This window comes from Malurus melanocephalus, unplaced genomic scaffold, assembly GCF_030028575.1.
Source record: "Malurus melanocephalus ecotype Western Australia unplaced genomic scaffold, MMel_1.1 scaffold_4, whole genome shotgun sequence".
NCBI lineage: Eukaryota > Metazoa > Chordata > Aves > Passeriformes > Maluridae > Malurus > Malurus melanocephalus.
In genome coordinates, this window is record NW_026623236.1 from 3,690,835 (window position 1) to 3,717,704 (window position 26,870).

The window sequence follows — 26,870 nt, forward strand, 5'->3', positions numbered from 1 at the left end:
GGTCTTTTATTGTAGATACTTAGAGGTGGAATGGGAAGTCAGGAAAGGCAGCAAAAGAAGCTTTTCCAAAGAGGTCATGAAAGGTTCCAATCCAAAAGTGCCACAGCAAAACAACTTCAGTGATTGTGGAGTGTACATCCTGCAGTATGTGGAGAGCTTTTTTGAGGTATGTATRTTTGTGAAGCTATTTTTGATTCCTGCAGCAATCAAATATAAGCTGTGAAAATGACTAAAATTATAAAAGGCTCCTAGTGTAGCTTAATACCTATTTATGAGATTATGCATTATAAAYTAATTTTTACATAAACACAGACAGTAACTTTTTGGAAAATAAACTTACTATCCTTTTTAGCTGTATGTACATAAAAGAAATTGTAAGACATGAAATTATCTGAGTGAATGTAAAGAAAACAAATTTAGAGTCATTTGTGTTCTTCTGCTGTGTACCCTTTAAAATCATTCAATAAGAACTTGAGTTCAAAATCTAAACTAGAAATGCAGTACAAGAAGCTTGTTCTTTTTCCCCTTAGAACTGTGAATGAATAAATTCAGAAATATGACACAGGTAGGGGGATTTCTGTTTCTTCTGTGGGTATTTTTAACTTGTAAGAAAACATGTAAGTGAAATCATTACAGCTAAATGCCAAATCTTGTTTCCGGTGAAGGAATTGTTTGAACACTTACTTCAGCTGACTGGGTCTTCAAGTTACAGCTCCTTTCACAAGTGGAGGCATTAGCACCTTCTGGGCTAGGTCGGGAGGAGAAATGATGGTTAAGTGAGATGCTGCCTGCATGAGACAGTAACTCTCTTTAGAATCCATGGTGCTTTTGTGTGTTGTTCCTAAACTCTCCTGTAGCTGACCCTTTCCTGGAAAAATGGCAGCTTCTTCATTTCTCAACCACTTCTCCATTCATACTTTAGCAAGCAAGGCTTTAGCACACTACAGTCATGTAAACAGTAGGCAAAAGCTTTTGCTTTACCTATTAGTTCTTGAGAGCTTAGAACCATAACCAAGTGCTTCCTGTCACTGGGGTTACGAGGAACAACCAGGTTTTATTAATCTTAGCCCATTCCTTTTTGTGAATTGATTGCTCAGTTAGGTCATGCTGAATCCCTCGTCCTGCCTAGTGTGGCAGTGTGCAGCAACTTTGTGTGCCAGGCAATAGGCACAAGCACATCCATGGGTCAGAGAGCAAATCACAGGGTGTTCTCAGAAGTGACTCCAGTGGGGAASGAAAACCTGTGCTGATTGCACAGTGCTAAACTGTGTTGAAGTTACTCAGTGAACAATTTTAGCTTCTTTGTGTTTGGAAAATTGCCCACAGTCTCATTTTTCACCATTTCTATAGGCTCGATGGGGAGTATGCAGGGGCAGGTGCTTAATCTGATGTTTGTGAACTGTTCGGGYACATCCTTTTCTTCTTTGTGAATTTATTTGAAGTACTAAGATCACGATGTGTATCTTTTGAACTGACTCGCTTGCCAGGGTGGGTAGAATAGTGAGGAGCACGCCGGCGGGCTGTCGCAGCAGGGATTTGTCAGCCGGGGCCGCCAGGGGCCACTGCGGTCGGGGCGGGCAGCGGGACTTGAGGGGTTCGGGGACAGCGCCAGCTCTGCTCAGCACCTGCAAGGCGAGGGGATGCGCTGGGGCAGCACAGCTGGCCTCTCACCATGTCTCTCGTCTTCCCCGAACTCAACAACGACAATGAAATGCTGCTAGTACAACATTAAAGGATGACATGCTCCTTGCGCAGAATGTCACTAATTTTTTTTGCGAGCAGCCTTGCAGATGAATGTAATTCACACTTAACACTAACGTTATAAACTGGAATGCACAAAAGGAGGAATTTTTTGAGAGAAAACAGTGTTCCCCTAATTGTCATTTGGCTAAGGTGGAATTGTACAGTATCACTGAAGAGGCATAGTTAATGTTTAATAATAATTTGGATGATTGATATCAAGCAAGAAAACAGAATGTAAGTGTAAGCATTGGTGGTAGGCAGGGGCTTTGTTTTCTAGAGTGAAATCTAAAACTGTCTTGCCTAGTTGGTCATTATCCCAAAACTTATTTTTTGGATAATTTTGGATTCTTTTGAGCTCTAGATTTTGATGTTACAGTTCTAAAAGTCCAAATCTTTTAGTAGTTTTCTCTGTCACTCACTTTTTTTTTTTTTTTTAATTAGAAGTTTTTGCACATTATGCCAACAAATGCTTAGTCTAAAAGATGCAGCAAACACAGTAGATTGTTCAGGCGTTCTTACAATCACAACTGTGATCTGGATGGATTTTACTCTCTAACATACTGAAGCTTGACTGATTTTACCATAATTGTACATGTACAAAACACAAAAATGGTAGGCATTTTGTTCCATGCTGATGGAATGAATGGAGGAAGAATGTACTTTTCCTCACGACAGTTTTCTTCAGTCATTTAGGTTATAACTCCTTATTTTAATATCCAAATGATCTTTCTTTTCAGAACCCCATTTTGAGTTTTGAGCTACCAATGAACTTAACAGACTGGTTTCCACGCCCAAGAATGAAAACCAAAAGAGAAGAAATAAGAAAAATAATCCTGATGCTCCAGGAACAGCAGAACAAGGACAAGAAGGGACAGAAAGACCCAAGTTCAATTTTGCAGGAAAAGACAGAACAACTTAACAACAACAGCTCAGACTGAATGTTGTATCTGTTGCATGTTAGCTCCACAATCAAAATGGAAACCTACATTTTTTGTCTGCCCAGATTAAAAATTTGGCGTGTTCTCTGCTCAGAGTTACTTGGGAATGTTTAATGCCTGTATAAATGTGTGTCATAAAATGGTTTAACTCCCACAAAGATGTGTATTAAGTGAGTCTGTACATATGTTAATGAGGCCAACTTTTTCAGCATTTGTAATTACTTTTTTCCACTTGATAGGGAGCTTTTGTTATGTATTTCTGTTAATAGAACTTAAATAGCAACTTTAAACATAAAGCAAATAAAGAAAATATAGGATGAAATGGTTACTTTTTTTCTTTTTCAGTAAAGTTTTAATGTTACAGGCTTAAGTAACACATAGGGAATGATTCGGTAGTGAGAGAATTCATATTTTGACCCTATTTAGTTGTCCTCTACAAGATTATTCTGCTTGCGCTACAAACAATAATATGGGTAAGTGTCTCAATGTACCATGGCCTCTGAGAGGGTGATTCCCATCCTCGCATTATCTTCAGTGTAGGCAGTGTCATAGTTCATAAGACCGCTTCAGATTTGGGGGTTTACAAGATTTGCATTGCAATTACAATTCCACCCGTGCTTTAGTGGGACAGGCTAGGGAAAGGGGGAGAGTGCTCTTTGACCAGAGGTAACTCTTCAAACAGTATTATAAAAGTGGTTTCAATGAAGTGATCTTGAGTGACTCTATTAAATCATATTTTGTGGATCCCAATTGTTGTACAGGTGTATTTTGAAACTTTCTTCATTATAAAATTGTATTTTGGTAAGTGTACTTGGAATAGCAGATTGCCCACATTACATTTTCTATGTTACAATTCTGAATGTTACATTCGTATGTGCTTTATCTAAGTAATGAACATTTAAAAAGAAAAAAGTGTATGATTACTATTTTTTCTAATATCCACGCAAAAAACCAAAATGCCAGTGTTCATTGCTTGCTTGTTTGTTTTTGGCTTTCGGTAGCGTCAGACTAATGTAGTAGGGACTTGCTTGGATATTTCCAGTGTATTTTGATTTTACAACAATCYAAAATGCCATTGTTGCTTAAATTGCAAACTTAGCCTTTTACCCCAGTTCTAGAAAGGCTTTGGCATTCATGTGAGGAAAGTAAGAAAAGATTTGTGCAAGGATATATATCTCCATTTTTCTACTAGTACAGATATCTTTGAAGGGAACCAGAAAGTGTCACTTCCGATGAATCARTTTCTGGGGATAGAGAGGAATCTTCTATCTCTCCTTGCAGATAATATTTTCTCTCCTGATTTTTTTTACTGGGAATGTCATTTACCGTTCCCTTTTCCCAAAGAGAAGCAGCAGAGAGTTCATTAGCTGAACTCTGGGCCCCCTGARATTTATTTTTTTACACAACAGCAAGTCTAACCCAGTACTTCATGGTCTCCATGAGTTTTCATTCTCACTAACCCTGAAAACATGGCTGCTAATGAAATCACTTCCAGGGCATTCCTGCACAGAGGACTCTCTGTGACACCCTCTGTTTACAGGGAGTTCTCCCACTAGGGCAGAGTGGTTGCACATAGAGCAATACAACCATGGGCTGCTAATCTTTTGTACAGATAACCTGTGAGATTTAAGGGAGTTGTTCATTCCCTGATTTCTCTCTCATAAACCCTGGATCCCATGGAGAATATGTAAGCACCACATACATGTGTTTCTGTTAGAGATGACTCCTGCACTTTTCTTGTTGAAAGAATGTGGGGGCAGTTTTCTGGACTACAAATTAAATATGAAATGTGCACACTTCTGAGTTGTCTCCTCCTTAAAATTTATCCAGTATTCTTGCCATCGTTGGGGAAAAGTAGGGATAAAATAGTTCCRTATTGTGGAAATGCAGGGTCTTGTGTATCTGGCTTTAGTGCAACTGATATATTGAAATAGTAGTTTATAYGAGAGCGGGTAGGAAAATAATTTTTTTTAATAGAGGGGAAACAATTGCAAATAGAATGTATTCCTTCCTAGTTTAGTCTCTCCTAATGGTATGTTCTAATTATGTGGAACATATCCACATTTCATCAGTAGAGTAGTTTTTCTAATTTTTATGATGCAGGTTCATGTTTTGATTCTGTAGAACTCTTTGGTTCTCTTACTGGGAATGGCCTGGTACTTCCTCCTTTTCCTTTCTCTTTTCTGTCCTCCCCTTCATCCTCCCTCCCTTTTCCCATTTTTCAAAGCTGTGAAGAAAGTGCTGGATTTACTATCATTCAATGTTAAAGGTCTCAAGATCTTCAGTCACATACAGCAAGCTAATATACATGTTAAATATAGGAAAATTATTTTTTTAATAAAATGTGACATTAATAGAAAAAAMCTACAGATTTAAGAATGAGTTATTTAAAACCTTCCTGACTTGGATTTACAAGCTCACTACTGCATGTTCTTGGTAAGTGTTTATTCTTAACATGATGGTGGACAAATGCTGCTGTGTTTTGTAATCTTCAAAAGTTTCATCAGTGCCTTTTCTGAATCAGATTTATTCAGTTAAAGTTAGTGGGGTGGGAACTAGACAAGTTTATTTAATAATTGCATGAAACACATGCACTCTATGGAAAGTATATGTTGTATATTTCTTTAAACGATTTAGGATTACAAGTGCTTTACAAGTAGCCTGACTGCATTCTGCAGTGTAAGGGATCAGATGGCTACCTAATTAAATGTATCTGTTGGTATTGTTTTTCAGGTTGGGTAGAATAACAGTTAAGAATTCTTATTAAGGTTTTAGATTACTTAGCATAAAAAATGCATGTACTTGTGGTGCACATTTGCAGGATAGCTTCAAAAGCMGAAGAGACATCTAAGTAGTCCCTTGTGACATTCCTATTTTTCCTGCTGAGAAACTGAGCACACTCTTTAAAGACCAGGAACTTTAAACAGAAGAACCGTATTGTTGATTTTTGAGGTTGCACTACATTCTTGTCTTGGAAGAATCTAACTTCCAAAACATTCAGTAAAGAAAGAGTGAAAAATCCGGCAAGTTTTACAGCAAGATGAGGAAACTATGCTGTTGATTTTTTTTCTTTTTTTCCTCTTGCTTAGGAAATGAGTAAAGCAGAACATGCATGATTTTTAATTTCTATTAATATAGTACTACTGGAAACTGAACTACTAGACTTCTCTGACAAGCAAACAGCAGCAGATTCTTTAATATTTTCCCCCTCAGGTTTTTAAATAGAATGTATTTTTGGTCACTGGCTAAAGCTTTATATTGATAACGTGATGCTTGTGTTTAAGTATGTGAACAGAAGTAGACACAAAGGTGCTTTTTCTTTGCAGTCCTTATTCTTGGGAATGCTGAGAGGTACTGGAGGCTGGATGAAAGATCTTATTTTTATTTTGGTACAATACTTTTCATACCAGTCTGTCTTTAGTGCTGCATATTCAATACCCCTAAAGAACCTCTGYGCACGGAGTTGTGTTCACGAATGCACCTTTCCCAAAGTTTTTTGACTTTCTCCATTTATATCTCAAAATCAAAGTGGAGCTGATGTTAGAAACCCCAGCTTTGAAACAGCAAGAGTGGGTCAACAGCCATTTTACTTACCTTCACCACCATATTTTTGAAGTAAATCCTTTCTGCTTAACTTAATAATCCCTGCTAAAACCTGTGATGAATGTGGTCTGTTTTGCAGGCTTCAGTCTGGTTAAGGGAGAGTGATTGTTCTCTCAGTTGTGGTCTGTTGTAGTTTTCTGACAGGCTTGGTTTTGCTTGTTTTTAACAAACTTGCATTTGGAATTGTGCAACTCTGTAGTTACAAAAGGAAACTGGGTAATGTACACCATTCCTTAGGGATTCCTTATTCAGTTGTGAGAGTAATTACTAGCCACAACCTAGATTCAAACAGCCAGGCTGTTTCTTTAGTCCTAGGTTTTTTTTCCCCTTCATTTGTTTGTTTTTTCCTTAGGGTTTTTTTTTTTCCTTGTGAGGCTCGTAGTTAATGTTCCTGGGGAAGAGTAAGCAGTGCTATTTGCGATGCATGATGCTTAAAGATACATAAGCTACACTCACACATGAATATGTGTGAACAGAAGGTTATCTGGATTTAGAAGTATCCAGTTTCTAGTAAATGAGACAGACTTGACTTAGCTGCCTTTTCTATTTTTTCTCTTCCCTTTTTATTTATTRGTTGTTAATGCTTATTATCTAATCTCTAGAGTTCTTTGGGGTATGACTTTACCCAACAATCACCAGTTAAGTAGCTCAGCAGTGGGAGGAAAGAAAACTATTATGATTTTTTTAGATGAAATATTACTTTATATGAGAAAAACAGCCACAGTGATAGGGCTGAATGCACTTCAAAAATAGATGGTTTATTTTAATAGAATCCACATAGTACATCTGTCCATTTTCAGTGTCATAGTTTTAGGTGATACTTAAATGTTCCACCTTCAGGACCAGGTTCTCTTTTACTGTAAGCTGACTAGATAAGGGTAGTGGGAACTGGACTAGTTGAATTCAGCTGAAATATTTGTTCCCTGTAAGCTGTGAGGATCCACTTAGAGGCAAAACACGGTGCTTTGGCCAGCCTGAGTTTCCTGCACACAGTGTCTCTGTAGACTCTGGTCTAAACATCAAGAGATTAAAACGTTGGATTTCCCCAGTGAAGTAACTTAGGGAAATTTATCAACTATTTACACAAAACTATCTGTTTAAACATATTTCTAAGTTTAGGAATTTAGTTTACTTTTATACATATACTGATGTCAACTAAACATACATACACATACACTAAATATAACTAAAGACACAGATGTAATCTCACAGCAGTAGTTTGCAAACTGTTAYGCAAACCTCTGCCCCCAGCGTCCTGCAGATGTAACTTTTTAAAACAAGCTATGTGACAGTGCCTGTTTACATCAGGCTTCTCCTTCCTAAATTTTGAAAAACTAGTGTGTTTCCCRTATCTTTACATGTATGTAAGCAATGCAGTGGTAGCTTGGAGAGGGACAGTGTTATACATTGGACCAAACCTATGACATTAATTATAGGAACTCTCAGGAAATGCTTYATTTGGAGTTTCAAGATTCTAGGATCTAAAGATTTAGGATCATAGAATGRTTTGGGTTGGAWGGCAYCTTCARAGATCATCTAGTTCCACCCCCACTGCTGTAGGCAAGGACACCTCCCACAAGAGCARCTCCAAGACCCATCCAACCTGGCCTTGATGAATGCACTGTTTATGTAGCAGACTGAAAACTGTAACTATTTTAGTCCTAGAGAACTTAGTATCTTMAAGCCAGGAAATTAATTTCCATCTATATATCAAAATTATGCCAGATAGTGTGTCAATTCTGTAATAAAAACAAATCAGACAGGCTAACGCCAAAAGAGCACTATTACAAGAYGGCACATTTATCACAGAAAATGACACTAAATAGGACATAAATTGTATTGGAATTCAAACAAATGAAGCGTGTTTCTTAAATGTTCCTCAGTCCTGAAACTTACACTACTTTGTAAACAGTATTGTAATAATATCTCCATGTTACAAAAGGGCATTAAAAGGCCGTGAGAAGTTGCATAGCTTCCTCCCRTCCTAAAAAACCACTGACATTTCTAGGCTTCAAAAAAAAATTTGCGCTGCAAATGAGTGTTTAGGTTCCAGAATCAAGAAGATATTTTTAAGCAAATACCTGTAACAATGTGTTGAATGGGTTTGTATGGACAGCTTATGACACAATATTTTATTAAAATGTCATATAGCTTTCTTTTGCTTCTGCAGAAGCCAAATCTTTGTTTTGCAAGGACAGTGTTCCCTGGATGAGTTTATTACCTCATATTTTGCTCTATACATTACTGTACAGTCKTGTGCGTTTTTCATTATGTGCTCAGTTATTCTCTATCTTTCATACATAGCTGATKAATTTGAATGCAGTATAGTTAGCCTGATTTCTGACTTGCTTTCTCACTTGTATCCTTGTTCCATGGTTTCTGTAAGTAAGCAAGTAACTTTCAGAGTCAGTGGAGGTTCCCTTTTTTTATGGGCACATTGTTTCATTCAAGCAGCTTTTTTATTTTTTTTTTCCAGCCCAGTTAAATGCTAAATGGGGTGAACTTGGCATTGCTTTTATTTTGTCCGATCAAAGTTGTTCCATATCATTATCTCCTTTTGGCAAGTTGAGTGCTGGAGTTCAGGGAAAGATGTTAAAAACATTTTGGTTTAACTAAGCTAGGCTACTCTAAACTGTTGAAATTCATGCTTCACCTACTCTCACYTGTGAGCATTGAAAAGTAACTTAAAAAGATGCTTGCTGTTTACTTAGCTACTTGAGAGAAACCAGTTTTGTGGTTTGGAGAATTGTTTGCCTAGACTTAAATTCTATTGACCTGAGATTTATCTGAAGCCAGCACTGAAGTGAGTATTTAATTCTGCCTTCCAGTTTTTGCTCTGTTCTTTACACAGTGGAGTACTTTCAACTGTRCTTGTATAGAGCTGTTATTTGATTGCTCTGGGTTTGCAAACTCCGGCAAATATGACCCTAAACATCTCAAATTTGGCATCTGAAAATAAGAATATAGCTAATTACAGCTGGAAAATATTTGTAAGTAACATGATAATTTTCCTGTAGCAATAGGTCATGTGTTCATGTTTGAAAAACAGTATTTAATGAAATAAAAATAACTTTTTTTCATTACATTCTCATTGAACAATAGAACCATACTGTTCATGGTTGTCTTYATTGTGAAATTTTAAGTTCCCTAAACATTGATTTAGTATCTGTTAAGAGAAGTGGTGTCTGAAGAAAGCATTAGGTGTGATCACAGTGAATTTGGTACATGCATGTGCACTAAATTAAGACTCCTTTACAGTTTAATAATTTTTGGATGCTTCCTACCTTAGTGCCTGTGTTTGTCTTGCTTAATGTGTGTTTCACATTTGTGCAAATTATGATTTTTTTCTGACTTCTGTTGTCAGTATATGACGGTCACTTAYAGAACTAATAACACAGTTCTCGTTTTTGTTACTCCATAATTGTTCATAGTGTGTTGTCATTTTCATTCTTACCTGGATGAAAACATGGGAGAGGACAACTTGTTCTGGTTGCTGTTCCAGATTTTACCCAAGCACCACTTGTCCATTGCTGTTTCCCCTTCTTCCAAAGCCCTGTTGAGATCCTTTGTGTACTGGTTCTTCTCCCAGTCTCTCTTGGCTCTCCATCTGTTAATCTTTTACCATGTCTCTTAAGCGCTGCTCTTCAATCTACACTCCAGATAAATGGCCACTGCTATCTTTTTCCCTATATGACCCTGTGTTGCCAACTTCATCAGCAGAGAAGCTGAGGAGGTTTGGGCTGGATGAGCAGACAGTGAGATGTATTGAGTAAAGGCTGAATATCTGAACTGGAGGGTGGTGATCCATGGTACAGTATCTAGTTGGAGACTGGTAACAAACTGACCAGAGGCAAKGGACACAAACCAAAGCACTAAAGGTTTTCTCTGAGCATCAGGAAACACTTTTTTTATAACGGGGGTGACTAAGCACTGTCATGGATTGCCCCAAGAGGCTGTGGAATCTCTCTCTGGAGATACTAAAAAGCTGCCTGGATGCGATCCTGGGCACTTGGCTCTAAGGGTCCCTGCTTGAGTGAGCAGGGGGTTGGACCAGTTGATCTCYAGAGATCCCTTCTGACCTCGGCCACGCTGCGATTCTGTGAGCTTGCTCTGAGTTCCTGTACGTGGTGTGACAAACCTGGCTGCGGTGTGAGTGCTGCACTTCCAGGCGCGCTGTTATGGGAATGAAGCTACGGGGGGGGGGGGGTCAAGGCCAGCCCACAGCTGATGCTCATCAGAAGTTCACAGCTTCACTGAATTTGGCTGCATTTCTAGACTGTCGGCAAAAGGCACATCTCTGGCATGAAACAAAACTTGCTTGCCAAATTTAAAACTATGCTATAAGTCTCTAGGCAACTTYATTAGAAAGCATAATCTGTGTTACTGTTCTTTAGCAGTGTGAACAGAAACATTTTACCTAATTTGGAAAACTTTACACTGGGTACTGAAGGTATTATAAGCAACTGAAAGCAAAACACAGTTTTTGATACCTGCTATTTTTCTGGAATAATCTGAGTTGTAGTGCAATTCCTAGATCTGCTTGTGCTTGATAGGTGGTTCAGATTGTTAGCACTTTTAGTAACTGAGTCAGAACTGGACAATTTGGCGCTCTCTGGGCCAAATAAGTGTGCCAGGAGAGAACGTCATGCTACAGTGAGTGTTTAACTTCTCTGTGAAATTTGCCTTATCTTGCACTTAAAAGTCCTGCCACAAGGAGTTGAAGAGCTGGTGGTGGAATTCAAGTGTCCAGCTCAAGGACTGCTCACCAGCAGGAAAGCACTCAGGGTGAGGTTTAAAATAATYGGGTTATCCCACATATGGGAAGGGTATGGGGAAGCAACTTCAGTCTTTGCTTTTTGTAGCGTTCAAATGCATGTGTAACYGTACTGTGAAGGAATAGAGAGAGCTGAAACAATGTGCTGCTTTGGCAGCCTGCTCTTCTGGCAAAAGACTATTATTGCTTCATACAGTAATCAGTGGTCCCCCAGCACGTTTGTTGAGTGGTTTGCCCAGATGAGTAGCAACCACAGAGTTCACATCTGTGAGAGTGGTTTTATTCAACAAGCAATGTAAATTAAACTCTCTGTTCTGCATAATAACCCCACAGTGATAAGTGAAGGCTAGACAGGAGGGAGGTGCCTTCAAGAGCTTTGCATTCCTACCTCAGCAGMATTAGCAATCTTCTTTTTCAGCTTAGCAGTATTTTTCTTATGTATATATTTTTTTCTTGCTTCTTACATCAACATGAAGCATAGGAGAGCTACAGCTGAACCCCCATATTTTGTGAATTAGGTTATTGCCGGACTTCCTCTGGTCCCTGCCCAAAGGTGTGTTAGGATTTCAAGGGGATTACTTATTACTCTTAAACTTTCTTTCCCAAGACTGGCTCAGAAACTAAAGCAAAAAATTCCTGAAATGAACAGTCTGAAATGGGATGTAAAAAACTCCTGAAGGTATGCTTAACAGGACACAATTGTTCAGGAACACACTAGATTAACAGGGGCCTGTACAGAAAGATTTACAAGTTAAAGTCACAGAATTCCCTTTGCTAAGTGCGAGGAGCTCTCAGTACCATGATCTCAGTGCTGAATCCATACTAAAGTTTATTTAACTGCAGGTGAATAGCCACTGATCCATGAAGGACGGAAGCCCTGTTCCTGACATGTACAGGTTACCTTTATTGCAGGATACTTTTGTTTTTCAGATGAGCCTTTGGTTATTTTACTGACAACTGCTGTTCATTGGCAAAGAGGAATTCCATATAGGTGATCACAGAGTGCATCGAAGGGGACTGGGGGCAGGAAGCTAAAATTAAAAAAATGACAACCCTATGGTAATTGCTATTGTGTGCTATCTGTGTGGCTTTTACTGGGTTCTCTTTCCTACACTAGAGCTCCTCCCTGTCCTCCAGATGATGTATCTAAACCAGTGGGGCCCATTCTCCTTTTAAATATGCATGAGAGTGAGCCCACAATATCTTTGCCAGAGCGAAGCTTCAGCAGAAACAAAAGAAAATTCTTTCCCCAGAGACATGGGGCGTGTTGTACCAGGAATGGAATCCATCTGTCTTCAAATACTGGGATGGCTCCAGGAATATCTTACAGCTACCCTGGGGCACTGTAATCTCATTTTCCTGTCCTCATAATTTGTGAGAGGCTTCATTCTATAAATATAAAAGTAAAACAAAAAGCAGTGGACTTCAGAAGGATTTCAAGTTCACAAATCAGGGATTCCCCTTACCTCCTTTCATGCTGTTATTTATGCAGCCCTCGTTCTCTGGAGCTACCCACAATTCAAAATAATCTATTTGTTTAATTGAATTACCCTTTAAGGAGAGGAAATTGAAAWATGGGACCAGTCCAAGAAACCTACTCCCAGTCAAAAAAAAGATTCAGAAAACAGTCACACATTGCTGGGGGTGAAAATGCRAAACCATAAACTTTCTTTAACTAATGTCAAAGAAGAAACTAATCACAAATTGAAATAAAACAGGAGGTATTCAAATAGGAACTCTTACCTTAAAACATATTATCTATWTTTTTTGTAACTTATATGAAGTGCTTGAAATACAGGCCTGTGGAAAAGTTGGAGTATTAAAAAAAAATTAYGTATAGTCAAAATAGATGTTCATGTAAACTCTGCAGGGAAGAGAGGAAAAAAAAGGATAATTTCACCACTGTCAAAATTGGAGAATTATGTATGTGCACATAACATTAAGTGAAAAGGAGCAGATAAAATAAGACTTACACATTTACTTCCAGTAAATAATTTACATGATAAAGAAATGAATGGTTCTTATCTAGAGTAAGCCTGCTTGGAAAGAAACCCAAGATTGATCCTGGATGGAACGTCATCTATTACTGCTAAAATCCCAGCAAATTTTCTTGTTCTTTCTCTGTCTCTGAACATAAGCTGCTAAACCTTGAGCCAGTTAGMATGTTCTTTTGCAAACATATGAGCTAGCTATTCTTTATCCAGATAAATAAAAGATAAATTGTGCTGGCAGCTACAATAGCCACATTTGCAAACTTTTCATGGGTAATTCCAAAACTGTTCTATAATCAGTGACTTTAGGTTTAGTTTTTATCAGAAACTGATTGTAAAACTATAAAATCATTTTTGTGGAGTACCTAAGTGCTACACCAGAATACTCAGCCATTAGGAAATGCCAAGAGTTAATTCTGGCAAGCTGTGAGTTATTTTACTGTGACCCCATTACATGGATACAGCGTAATTACATCACMTTCGTATACACTTAGAGTATGCCAACAAAACACTGTAAAGTAAATTAACTTGTGGCCTCATGTTAAGTCATTGGCTGTGACTTAAGTCAGTGCCCATGGACATTTTTACAGGCAGAACTTTACCCATTACATGCTATTCACGTGTAAAATAGTTGTAGTTATGTGTAATACACAGCGAGAGCCAGCTAATAGCAACATGATTCAAACACAAGCCTTCCACMTGGAGAGATGCATGCAGTAAAGTCTTGTAATCAGTGTCAAACCTGATTTGTGCATTGAGTTTTTCATCATGAAGTGCAGGGAGAAAAACTTAACGCTCATGATACTAAACACTWAAGAACAACCATCTCAGGAGTGAAATTTCTAATCATGAAAGTGTGAGAGCCTGTACCTTTTCCTATTTATATTGAATATTTGGAAGTTTGATCCACTGAGTAATACATAAGAATTCACTTTCATTGAATTTTAAGTAGGACATTGTATGATATTCTTTGAAATGAAAACATATGTAATATCCTCCCAGGGTTTTCTGAAAAGTCACTTTGGAGTCCTTTACCTGTTCATCCTTTTAAACTACCATTGATCAAGGCCAGGCTGGATGAAACTCTGAGCAATCTGGTCAAGCAGTTGTCCCTGCCCATGGCAGGGGGGCTGGAACTAGATGATCTTTAGGGTCCTTTCCAACCCAATTCATTCTGTGATTCTATGAACACAAATGTCATATCGTCTCAGGGTTTTATGGGAAATCATCTGGGGTTCTTTACCTGCTCATTCTTCCAAACTACCATTCAACAGCTCTGACAAAATATGGTGGCTCCTGCAATTAATAAATCTTTTTTTAAAAAGAGGTGGCAGCTTGAATGTCAAAAGCTGTTTACTATCCATAAAAACCTGGATTCATAYTAAAATATTCAATTTTAATACCTGGGTGAATGAAGACACCTTGGACATCTGGAGTATTGTCAGTTCTTTGTAGCAGGGCTACAAGAGATGCATGTCAATTGTCCTGTCAAAGCGTTGCCTTGTATTGTTCATCTTTCTGCCTTTGGAACTGAAAGGAATGAGAAAGTAGTGTCTTTACAAACAGACTCTGACTCTRGGGTGAGATAAGGCTGATATCAAGAAATAGAAAAAAACAATAAGAAGGATTTGCATAAAAATTCTACTGATTAGCTGACTCCAGTCTATGTTTATAGACTACCTGAGCAGAGACTCAGAGATGTATATTGAAAGGGAGCAATGTATGATAGAAAGGAGGTTTCATCAGGCGTTTCGAGGAGCCTGTAACTTTCAAGTACTTCAGCCAATAGAGAAAAAAAAGAGGGAACCGCAGCCAAGAAATTGAGATTGGACGGAGAGGACGGAGAGGACATTGAGAGGACGGAGGCTGCGTCCTCTATGAATTTGAGAGACCCCATGGGAAATGCCCATGACCTCTCCCTTTATTCATGAATTAACAGAATGGTCATAGAAATCCTAGTAGGCCATCCAGAAAATGGTGTTAGCACATTTGGGACAGTGCTAACATAGCTCTGGTTCCTCACAAGAGACCCTCTTGTTGGGGTGWGCACCATGTGAGCCTGCCCCCTGTTCCAGCAGCGCTGCCACGCCACCTCTGTGCATTGCCACTTGTGAATGGAGGCTTCTCCACAGCTGCGTGCCCGCCTGCTGCACTGAGCTGTGGGAGGAATGGGTGATGCTGAAGGCACTCTGCTCTCTGTCCCAGCCTCAAACTGCATCTGCTCATTATACAGCKATTAAACAAAGACTGGTCGGCAGCTCCAACCCATCTGCACTGTTCCTGGTGTTCTGAAAAGTCTYGGTTACACTGAAATTACAGAGGGTCATCCAGTTTTCCTAGGAATGAAACTGGAAATGCTCCTTAGATACAGGCAAGGGGYTCAGTAAAACATGTTTTTTCTTGTTTTCTCTTTCCACTTCCCGCCCCCCTTCCCTTGCTTAGGTTGAAGTTCTTGCATTCAGATTTCACTAGTGAGTTTTCCTGTATTTTCCCTGAAGATTCACAGAACAGATGTTRCTGTGTCTTGAGTTATTTTTAAATTTCCCAGGGAGAAAAGAGGGGAGAGAGTAGAGACAGGCTCCTCCCGAGGGAGAGGCTCATCAGATGGTGAGACAGTGCTCAGCACTGCTTGGATTGTTTACATTGAAAGTATTTTGTTGATCACTTCCTGACATTATATCCTGTTTTGCTAACAGAGGTGGTTTTAGCTAGTCACCAAATTTACATTTTCATTTACTTGTCCATTCACTTTTTTCTCCCCAGATAACAAGTATCCTTATCTCTCTTTTACAAATAAAAGTGAGGCTGACCATACAAAGTACTTCCCTGAAAGGTAATGCCAAAGACAAGTTTCTGTTCTTTAGAAGTTATACAGTATTTTGATTTGTCCAAATTGCTAAACTTTCTGTAGTTTGTCAAGTGAAGATGTCATGTGATCAGATTCACCTTGCCACTTTGGAGGCATGTGGAATGTTTTAAAAACCAAAACAAGCTCACAGCACATTTCAGCAGTTGTAGGAATGTTAATCTTGACACAGGATTTAACTCCACCCTTGCTCTGCCCAGGATGCAGGATTACTCATGCACATAATGTACTGCTATTTTCCTTCCATGTGTACGTCCACTCTGATCCTTGACAGAACCGCCTGAGTTTCTCTAGGCTCTCCCTAGAGAAACTTTGTCTTTGTCTTCTTTGAGAGGCCACGGCATTGATATGACTATTTTATCTACATAGGCAGCTATGGCTGGAAGAAATTTGTGTAAATTATTTATTAGCTAGTGGCTGTACCCACAATGTCCCTGATGTTGTCCAAACTCTCAAAAAGGATGCAATGAAGCACATCCTGCTTAAAGAAAGGTAACTAGGGCTGCAAAATCAAGGAAAACRCAAGATTTTGAAGTATGAACTGGTTTGTTTCCCTTTGTCAGCAAAATAGACAAGAACAAACCATCAGGTGGAGAACAAGGAGGCTTTGCGCATATAGTCGGGGTCACTGYGCTACTCGTGAAGTATTGTGTGCAGAGAACCACAGTGCAATGGAAGGCTGACAAACCAGCTGGCCACGCTCGGAATGAATCGTGGTGAAGCCAAGGGACAGGGAGGCGACGCAAAGCTGCCGGGCGGGAGGGGTGGCTGTGAGCAGCACCAGCGGTGACACCGCGGCTCAGCATGATGCARTGCCGTCCAGCTGGGCCGCTCTCCCGGGCACAGCAGCGCAAACCACAGCGATGAACAGCTGGGAGTAGGCACATGCCAGGGAAATCCCGCGGAGCCCAGGCTGGCCCCTGGGCTGCCTCGGAGGAACAGGGGAACAGGGGAACAGGGGAACAGGGCTGGGGCAGGCGATGCTGTGCTGCCATTCAACAGCGGGTACGAACATCGCGGCTCCCACCCCCAAAACATCCGTCAAACAGGACCTTGGGGACACGGAGGGGACAGCACAGAGCCAGGGGGAGCCTGGGGRGGCGCCGGGCTGAAACAGCYTCTGASTTCCGAGGGTTTTGCAGCAGGAGASMCGCCACCTGCTCGGCACCTTTCTGTATGGGGCGATGTTCAGTAACGACAAAGACGGCCCCAAAAATGACCTTTCACATAACCGCGTTGGTAAAAAATAAAGGAAGAGACCTAACTCGCACGCCATAACCATGAGCCAGCCCCTCAGCAGCGCTCGGGCCGCGATGGGACCGGGCTCGGTCAGGAACCCCGGCGCGGATGGAAGGCCGGGCCGGCCTCCCCGGCTGCCCCCGCCCCTCAGCAGCGCTGCCCCCGCCCCCGGCCGGCCCCTGTGGCGGTGACGTGCCGGGCCGGGCCGAGCCGTGCCGGGCGGCGGGGGCGGCGCAGAGCAGCGCAGCGGCGGCGGCAGCAGCAGCAGGGCTGGCAGCGAGGGGGGCGCCGAGCGCAGCAGCACCACCTCCATCAGCAGGTAAGGACGCGGCCCCTCGGCCCCCGCYGCCCCATCCTCGCCCTCCGGCCTGGCCGGGTGCTGCCCCTCGGTGCCCCGCTGCCCTCCCGCCGGGCAGGTGCGATCGGCGCGGGTGAGGCGAGGGCCGGGCCCGCGGCCGGGGAGCGCTGCCACCAGCCCCCGCGGGACGGACCTGCCGGACACGGAGCTTCCCGGGGAAGTGCGGTCACAATCCCTCTGGACTGTGCTTTACTTCCTTAAATGAACTGACAAGGGAAATTCTTTCCTTTGTTGGCTTGTTTGGTGTTTTTTTAGTATCATCCTCTGTGAAATCCCATCCCTGCGGAGTTACAGCTGAGCTCCCCTCYTTGCTTCAGAAACCTTACTGTGCCGGTGGGATTGTCCGTGTCACAGAAAATAAAATTTTTACAGCCTTTACTGACCGAACACAGTATGACTGGTAGTTCAGTGGAAAAAAAAATCTTCTGGAGTATTTCAGCTTGAAGTACTTTYGCAGGCTGTGGTTTTGGAAAGCAGCGTGTGTCACTGTGATGTACAACCAAAAACCAATACCCCATTCCTGTAACTTGYATTCATTACTGAATAGGAAAACTTTTAAAAGGTTCGTACCCTTAATGGACTTGAATGCGACTTGCAGTRCAACAAATAGGTTGTAGGTGCTTGTTTGATACTTGGTTCTCAGGTTCTGAGCTAGTAAATGCCACCAGAGGCCTGTAGGATGGAGATACTGAACTAATAGATGACTGGCTCTGTAAAAGGATGGTTGTTATCTGTTGTTTCAGCGAAACACCGGTCACTGTCAGCCCTGTTTTTACAAAGGTGCGKAGAAGTAGTATGTCGTGACTTGTGTCCTGTCGTGCTCCCGGAGGGAACAGACCTTTGAGGCGACCTAATTTCTTACAGTTCAGTTGGCATCGCCGGGCTGCGGGGCGGCCTATGGACTGGGTTCACAGCCATCCGAGTACAAAGGTTGGCCGCGGCACTGAGTCTTCCTTCTGTTGCAAGTGTGACAAATTAACAGGGTGGAGATGAACTCGTGACTTAAATGTCATCTGCGCCTCTTAACTTTATTTTTAGTGAAAAAAAAAAAAGCTTAACAAAGATAAAAATAATATTTTAAAATCTTTAATTTGAAAATTTAAAAGTAGAAGCAAATGTCTTGCAGTATTTGTTTAAGTGTAATAAAACTGCTAGTACACAAGTTAATTCTTAAATGTATGGTCTATAAAATAATTGCAAAAGAAAGGTCTCTGTTGTTGAGGAGAGAGAGTAAATATCAAAATTCTCAGAGCACAAGTTCCAAATCTTTGTGATGTTGCTTTTAATAATGCAGAAATCAGGATTTAGCTTGACTGTATTTTTAGTGGATGTGTTTTTCATATGTYGAAGTTAATAAACTATTTAGTGAAGGTACAGTTATGCCTTTGACTGTAAAACTATAAAGCCGGGCAGTGCAAACATAAGGCAGTAAACTTTCCTGGGAGGCTGAATAGCTTTCTGAATTAAAACCATGTTTGTATTAGCTTGCAGAAATTCTAAGTAAGTTGAACTAATTTCCCCACCCCCATTATTTCTAGTCAGAGTGGGCATTCCTCTATAATCTGCACTAAGTACTGTGTCCTTCAGCCTCCGGCATTGCCATGTGCCTTTGTTTTGATAATGGGTCAGTATTTTGACCCATTAACAATAATGTTCTCATAAGGAAGGTGAAATAGTGCTTCCTTGTGCCTGGTCTGCCAGGGTGGAGAAGGCTTTGTGACCCAATCTAGCCTTTGTATTTTTTGGTATTTGATAACACTGCTCTGAGGAAAGGTTGCAGGTTTTGGAAATTTTGACAGTCTTATGAGTGATGTGGCAAAAYTGAGTAGGGACTAACTTTTTATGAGTACAAAATGCGAAAGTGTGAGATAAAGCTGGCAGGTTCAAAATGAACAAAGGGGTGTGTTTTTGGTTTTGACCCAGTGTGTAGTTAGTTAAGCTTTGGAAATCCTTTCTGAAGCATGTGGATATTGAAAATTTACAGGAACTTGAAAAGCAGCTGGACAAATTAATGGAAGAAAAATCCACTAAGGCTGACTTGTGCAGAGTACCTCAAGAAGCTCAGGGAGTCACCAAGCTGAGCATGGAGCATGGGACAATAAACTGGGAAAGTACTGTTATTTATTAATCAGATTTTTATATTMATTTCAGGCACTGACATAGTGCAGACAACAGACCTGCCATCTGACCCAGTAGGGTTGCTCTTAGGAAAATTGTTCATTTGTAGTGTTTAAGAAAAGCTGCMCCAAAGGGTCTAGAGATAGCAACTCTAGGTGATAATTCTCAGGAAATGATTATGAGTCACCACCAAACTGGAAGTCAGTTTAAGTGGTGCYGGTGGCAGTTCTGGTGCTTTTGTACTTGTTGTCATTGATATCTTTGATCAACAGAATTAGCACAAAATCTGAAGTAAACTGAGTAGGGCTTTCAGACTGTGTTTTTAATGCTCTGCTTTGGAGGACAAGAGGTTTTTTATAAGTTCGAAGGCAGTATTTGAGTACAAGATACTATTTTCAGGAAGGAGATCTCATAATGAAGATGAGTAAAGTTGATTTGGCAGCAGTGCCAAAGCAGTCTGAAGTTATGGGAGAGCACAGTAAGCACAGGCATGCAGTACTGTTGAAAGTCAGAATTTAGCATCTCGTACTAGTGCAGCTTAAGTTAACAATGATAGGTCCAGTTTTGGCCACTGCCTGTTAAGAAAGATAAATGCAAATGTCTCCATCTACCAGAAATGGTCATCARGGCTTAGGAAGGATTTGGGAAATGTACCTGCAGAGACTGTCAGTTTGGAAAGTATGTTCCACAAAGGCTAGACAAGCTCATTTTCAGCCGAAAGAGGTGAGATGAGGGGACAGGAAGATGCTACAGTCTTAAAATTAGCGAGAAGTGGTCTGTGTTCTTCTGTCAGTGACTGTATCAAAAAAGATGAAACTGATTTGCACCAAAGGCTTGATGAAGTTCTTAAAATCTRTTATGCCTTAGGGAAAATTGAAAGAAGCTGAGGTTGTGTAATCTCATTTCTGCAAAGTTTTTTGAAAGTCAAATAGGGGTTGTATTAAAGATATATTAAAAACTTTCCTCAAAACTCTTTTACTTGTTCTCACACAGGGGCTTGAGCTTGATGATTTCTTCAGGTGCTGTCTRTATTCTGGCTTGAGTTTATGTGGAAAAAAAGTTATTTCAGTGTTCAAAAGATGCACAKTTTCTGTGATGAAGTCCTAGAATCTTTAAATTCTGGTCATCTCATGTTACAGCTTGAGGCATTTGGTTTTAAAATAATTAGTGTTGAGGTAAACTACTGCATTTGACAGCAGAATGTTGTGGTTTAGGAGTATAGCCTGTAATACTGTAGGAAGTGTAGGTGTAGAATATACTGTGATTTAAACCAGGAAAATCAGAGGGATAAAACCTGAGGTAGTCATCATCTATTCTATGGTAGAATATACTCTGTGTGGCTTCATGACTTGTGTCCTCATCTTACAGCATCTTTGGGTCTGAAACACTTTCAAAAAGGACTTTTTAAGGTCCTAATTAAAAAAAAAAAATTGCCAAATATCATGTCATATGTTTCTCATTTTGTATCCACGTTAAAGCATGTTTGGACATTTAAAATGGCAACATTTTAACACACTTGCCATTTACCTAAGTTTCTACTTTGTTATTTCTTGGAATGATTGTCTTRCCCTTGTAGTAAATGCTAGTGACAGTTAGTTGTGTTTCTGAAGTATTGATAGATACTATATTAATATTAAGAACATGTAGGAAAAATCTAGTTTTGAACTGTTGGCTGTGCTCTTCCTCTCCCTCCAAAAAACACAATAAACCCCGCTGTTTTCTAAAGCTGAATGTGAAGTATGAGCAGCCTTCATGGTTTTTACTAAGGCTCTGATGTCAAAAAAAGGGCTGATCAATCTGTGATAAACTTTAGTTTCTGGCAGAATGATTTCGGTAAGTAATGACCATACAGAATTAATTTATGTATTTTTTGGGGAGTGCATGCTAAAACTGTCTTTTAGTAAGTGACCGTCTTAGAATACCTATTAAAAATTCATTCAGCCAAAGCAAGTTCTTGCTTTTTTTGTTGTTGTTGTTGAGCCGCGTGCAGAAACAGAGCAGAGGGCGAAGAGGCTGAGGAGGGCTGGGTTAGTTCAGTCCTGCCGGCAGCGTAGCCTGGCCTTGCGGAGGTGTTTTGGGACTCCCTGCTGCACGCTGACTTTTTCCTGCTGGAAAGGGAGTTGCAGCCAGATGACATTTAACCCGCAAGACACGGTGCTGGCTGCAGCTCCTGCAGGCATGTGTGAGATATGTGAGCTAAATTGCAGCTACTGTCAGTAGCAGGGCATGCATGAACGCTTGATTAAGTGTTGGGTTGGTGTCTGGCTGCTGTGGCTGCGCTGCAAGTCATACCCAGGCRTTGCTTCGCTCCTGAAGTGCTTCTGTCAAGCCGAGGGTTCTTCCTCATCTGGTGAATGCTACTTCTCCCTCTGCRAGTGTGTGGACGAAGCATAGTTTTAGCTTGCTCCAAGGAGCGAGAGATGGATGAGGCATCTGGAATTAAACTGCACTTTTTGTATGYGCAGCTTGCAGTGCTGCTGCTGTGCAGAATGTGGCGTGTCTCCAAACTGGGATGTGGTCCTGGCAGTGCCGAGAGCAGGTGTCATGAGCACTACCAGAACTGGGGTGGCCACGTCCTATGTGTATCTTTTGGGGTTTGATCTGCTCTCAGAAAAATTACAAGAGAAATTCTCAGTCTTGAGCTGAAAGTCTGAATCAACCCTGGATTTGTAAATGCTCAACAACAAATGCTCAACTTATTTATAAAAAAAAACCAAACAAACAAAAAACAAAAAACAAAAAACCCAAAACAAAAAAAACAACCTTTTTTTTTTTTTTTAAAGTAGCATGTCTTGAGAGAGCTTCCTGAATTATTTTGCAGAGGTAGTTAAACAGACAGTTAAATTAAGAGTATTATTTACATAGCGGATAATTGTTTCATGAGCAGATTTGTTTTCCTTGTAATTAACAAGACTTAGCAGACTGATTTGAAGTTTCTGGAGAAAAGGAAGAGAAGTAGGGAATTTAACAAAGCAAGTTGTTTGCAAAAATCTTTTCAATTAGCAATATCTCTGGCTGTATTTTACAAACATAGCATAAACTTTGTGAATTATATCTGAATGTTTCTATGGATCATTCAGGCATGAGCTGAAACTATGTAAGTATTGCGGCTTTTTACATTTTGAGCAAGTTCATCTTGTGATTTGTAGTGTCCAGAACTCCATCCCTCTCATCTGCTGTAGAGTCTTTGTTGCCATGCACTCAACAAGGTTTTGATCRTGTCAGGTGCATTCTCAGTGTTCCAGATCCAAAGGAGCCCAGCTGTAAGGTGATACTATAGTAACCCTGTTTAGGAAGAAGCAGTCTGTGGGAGGACAGCACGTCCTTCTCCAGTCCTCAGGCATGACCTGCAAAGGATGTCATGCCTATGGTGGGCTGATGACACCCCATTCTAAGTTCACATCTGTGCTTCTCTCTTTCCTGATTTAAGTGCAGCCTGTCAGAGCTGCTCTRTAGTGGTGGAGCTGATAGCAATAAAACTCTTTCACAAAGTTTTCCATGCCAAAGATGGTCAATTTTGCTGTCTCCTTTTTTTTTGTCTGCGTGAGCACACCAAACTTGCCTGTTGTGGGATTCTGCTTGTTTTAGGGCAGGCATTGGAGCATTTTGAGGGAGGGATGCTCTGTAGCTGCTCATCCAATTCAAGATTTAGCAATATTGTACTGTTGGCCTTGCTTATGTACTGCARAGTTTCCAGGACAGGGAGCAGAGCATTCAGGAATGAAGAATCTGATTAATATTTTTGATGACTTCAGTTTTAACAATTCTGTCGGGTTGCAGTTTTGTGAGCAGTTGGGTTCAGGTAATTGCCTGCTGGACCCTGAAAGGAGGAAGTTTTAATGGCTGCATCTTCTGTGCCGTTCCCAGCAGTTGGATGGTCATGGGGCTCCTTCACACCCTAGTGCAAACTGCTGGCTCTGCAGGAAGAAACAAATCTCATGGCCTTTTTCTTTTCCATATCCATGCTGCAGCAGGGATGAGGGAGGCAGATGAGGGGTGATAAGTCATTGCTGTTCAGGTCACCTTCTCTCAGGAAGCCACTACATTTTTTGCTGTCTCTGAGACCTGTGTAACCTTATGCCTCCACTGATAGTTAGAAAAAATGCCTTCAGAGCTCTTTGTAGAGAAAAATACAGACATAAAGAGTGTATGTGGGGAATTTAATAGAATAATAAAATGACAGAATGGTCTGGGTTAGAAGAGACCCTAAAGATGRTGTAGTTCCAATCCCCTGCTGTGGGCAGGGAYGCACAGGCAGAGTCAYRTACAAGRACAGAGTCATAGAAGTAGGATGGGAAAGGATTGTAAAAGATTGTGKACTTCAGAGGACCCTAGGATAAAATGGATTTTTATTACTCTGTAAAGATAAAATASTTGGGTTTAGTACATGCGGTGGTTTTGGGGATGCAAATGAGTTTATTTTGTGGTTTTGGGTTGGTTTTCTTTTTTTCTTGTTGTTACCTGGAATCCTTTACAAAGATAGGAAAACYAATGATATAAATCTTTGTCTTGTTTCCTAGGCTCATGTTGAGTTATTTTTTTCAGTGTTTGCTAGTTGCTTTAAAGCCCTGGCAGTGTTCATACAGGCAGTCTTTATGGCAGGTGCTTGCATACACAAATGGCATTCTGCAGTGGATTGTATCTCTCTGCTGGACAGCAAGGGGCGTTACTGATGTGGATGTGCCAGGAATGATGCTGCTTCTCCTTGTCTCATGCTTGTTGGCTTGCTTTGTGACTAGCGTGCTGCTGGGCCTATTAGTCCTCCTCTTCAGATTTTTTTCCAAAATAGAGCCTCTAATGGTTTTTACAGATTTTAGTAACTGATCTTCTTTTGGCTGTGGTTAAGAGCATTGCTTCAAATTTCAAAGTTCTTGGGAAACAGTGGAGAGACTGGCTTTTGTAGTTGTGTTGGAGTTGCTGGGAACAAGGCACTCCTTTTCTTCTGTACACTTGCAATTTTGCAGATGGGATGATCTCCGTCTTCTGTTGTCATCCCATTACAGTACTCTTGCATCTTCTCAAGCACCTGAAATTAATCATGGTCAGACACTCAATCTTGGATTATTTAGACCTTGAGGTAACATTTGGTTCATGGCATGAATATCCCCTGTTAAAATATTTTCTCTTTGGGTGTTCGGACATGCACTGTGGGCTTTTGAAGAAGTCTTAGATGTTAGTATTTTTTTAATCATTTATRCAAGAGCAAATCTTAAGCCTTGTTTAGGGGAAGGATGTTTTTTCAAATACCTTTTGTGTCATAATCTGATGGTAATCTGAAGCAAATTTTAGATCTTGTTTTATGTTTTGCTGTAAAGTTCTATGTCCTTTCAAAGGAAGAATATTATTTCATACTAASCCAGGGAGAGGAATCTTAGCCATGAAGTTCCTTAGCCTTTTATCCTGCTGTACAAGTCATGTCATGCCCAAAAGGTCAACACCCACAGAACATGTTTTTTTGCAGTTCAGTGGTCTAAGTAGCTGCTTTTCTTGTGGCTGTAGGAATCTTTCCTATTGTCAATGAACACGCAGTCTTTTGACGACATGATATCTGATGCTATGGGTATTTCTGGGTTACATGCTAAATTATATATATTCAACACCAAAACAACAATTATAAATAATACTCTTACATATACTCTTACAGATTATTCTGTTTAAATCCTTGCAGCTTTTTCCAGTTTTTCATACATATATGTATTTTTGTCAAATATTGTAGGAGATTTCTTTTAACTGAAAATCGTTTATTTTAGCAAGTGTTGTAGTTTAGCTTTGTTTSTGTTGCTACAGAGCTCTGTGTCTGTTCATGTAATAGTCAGCGTAGCAGGGGTTATAATATATAAGGTTGGTTCATGGACTTTTAAAAATTGCCCTTTGCAGTTTCTGTTACAGTTTGGGATCAGTTATTGATCTCTTTAGAAGGAGATTTTTTTTTTTAACGCCTTAAAAGAATGTAGTTCTCTTATTTCCTGATTTTTTAGATTTTTTTTTTTTTAATAACAGCTTAGGAGTTTGAGTAAGTAATAAGTACTGACTGYTTGAGTACATAGGATGAAAGCGAAAATTTATGTGGTTTAAAAAAACCCTGAAAAAGCTGTTTGAAATAAGTTGTGTTCTGTATTAATCCTGGTCTCTTTACAAAYTGGGAGAGAAGAGGGCAGACAAAAGGCACTTCAAGTCACTGAGTGTCTCTGCTGCTTTAGCCCTAGGGAGGAGATAGAAGTAGGGGAGTGGGAAACTACCAGGAAGAGGAAGAGTATTTTGAGGCGAGCTGCTTYTTGACAAACACATGAGGGCTGAAGAGTGGTGACAGTGTGCAAAAGTATGAGGAGCTGAGAGGACCAAAGGGACTCCAGCAAGAGGAAACACTTAAAGATTGTAGTAGAAAAATGTTATTTTGACTGCCTTTATCCAAAACAGGTTAGCATCAGGGGCTGCTCTTCCTACCATGCCTGGGCAGGACTTGAAAGCCATGGTTTCCTCATCAAATGGAAGAGACTGCCTGATCCCCCTACATGTCCAGGCACTGACCTTGGGTGTGCYTGCTGTGGGTGTCAGACCACGAGGCCTTGCAATTTGGGCTAAGTATTTTACCCCAAGACAGGTAAAGGTTTTGGAGTAACATCTGAAGGTGTGCTAAGGTGTGGTTAGTGGTAATTAAAGAAAGCTAATTGGCTTATATTTTTCTAGGACTCAACATGCTCACTCTAGCAGCCTCATTTTCATTGGTCATCTTGTTGGAAATATCCAAGAAGTTTTTAAGGGATCCAGGTAAGACAGGAGCCTTCTTAAAAGGAAGGAACAAGCTCTTCCTCCACTGTACATACTTAAAGGGAGATATTGGAATGGGCAAGATGCAGTTGTGTGTGAGGCTGCTGTGGCTTTGTTTTGCTCAGTTTGATCAGCTGCTTCATTTTAAATTCATGGCCAAATTTTGTGAGGAACATCTTACAGGCAGGCAAACCCACAAAACTCTAACCAGTAATCGCCAATCTGACAATGAAGGAGGCACATCTGTGATATGAAGAAGACTTTTCCCCCGAGTGTTTAATTTTATTTTGTTTCAGGCCTTTGTGTAAGGAAAAGCTGTGTAACTGTCACACATGTAAAGACAGAGGAGTACTAAGCTGAATGTGAAATAATAGCCACATTTTCAGAAAAAAAACAAAACCATTTTATGTTGTGAGAAATTAGCCTAGTAATATTAGCAAGCATTTAAACAATGTTTGCTGATTGGTGGGGG

At 40.5% G+C, this 26,870-nt stretch overlaps 2 protein-coding genes across 3 annotated transcripts in view; both read left to right on the top strand.

The window, feature by feature from the left end:
* Nucleotides 1-2,780, top strand: part of SENP6 (SUMO specific peptidase 6) — a 68,395-nt gene extending 65,615 nt beyond the window's left edge. For both annotated transcript variants that reach the window (XM_057369239.1, XM_057369249.1), the window contains 2 exons: nucleotides 16-166; nucleotides 2,481-2,780. In XM_057369239.1, coding sequence (XP_057225222.1) covers nucleotides 16-166; nucleotides 2,481-2,681 — 352 coding nt within the window. In that variant the 3' untranslated portion in view covers nucleotides 2,682-2,780. The remainder of the gene's footprint in view (nucleotides 1-15; nucleotides 167-2,480) is intronic.
* A 14,609-nt stretch (nucleotides 2,781-17,389) lies between these two features.
* MYO6 (myosin VI) overlaps nucleotides 17,390-26,870 on the top strand; it is a 104,639-nt gene continuing 95,158 nt past the window's right edge. The window contains exon 1 of the mRNA XM_057369277.1: nucleotides 17,390-17,473. The gene's annotated coding sequence lies outside the window, so the exon portion shown is untranslated. The remainder of the gene's footprint in view (nucleotides 17,474-26,870) is intronic.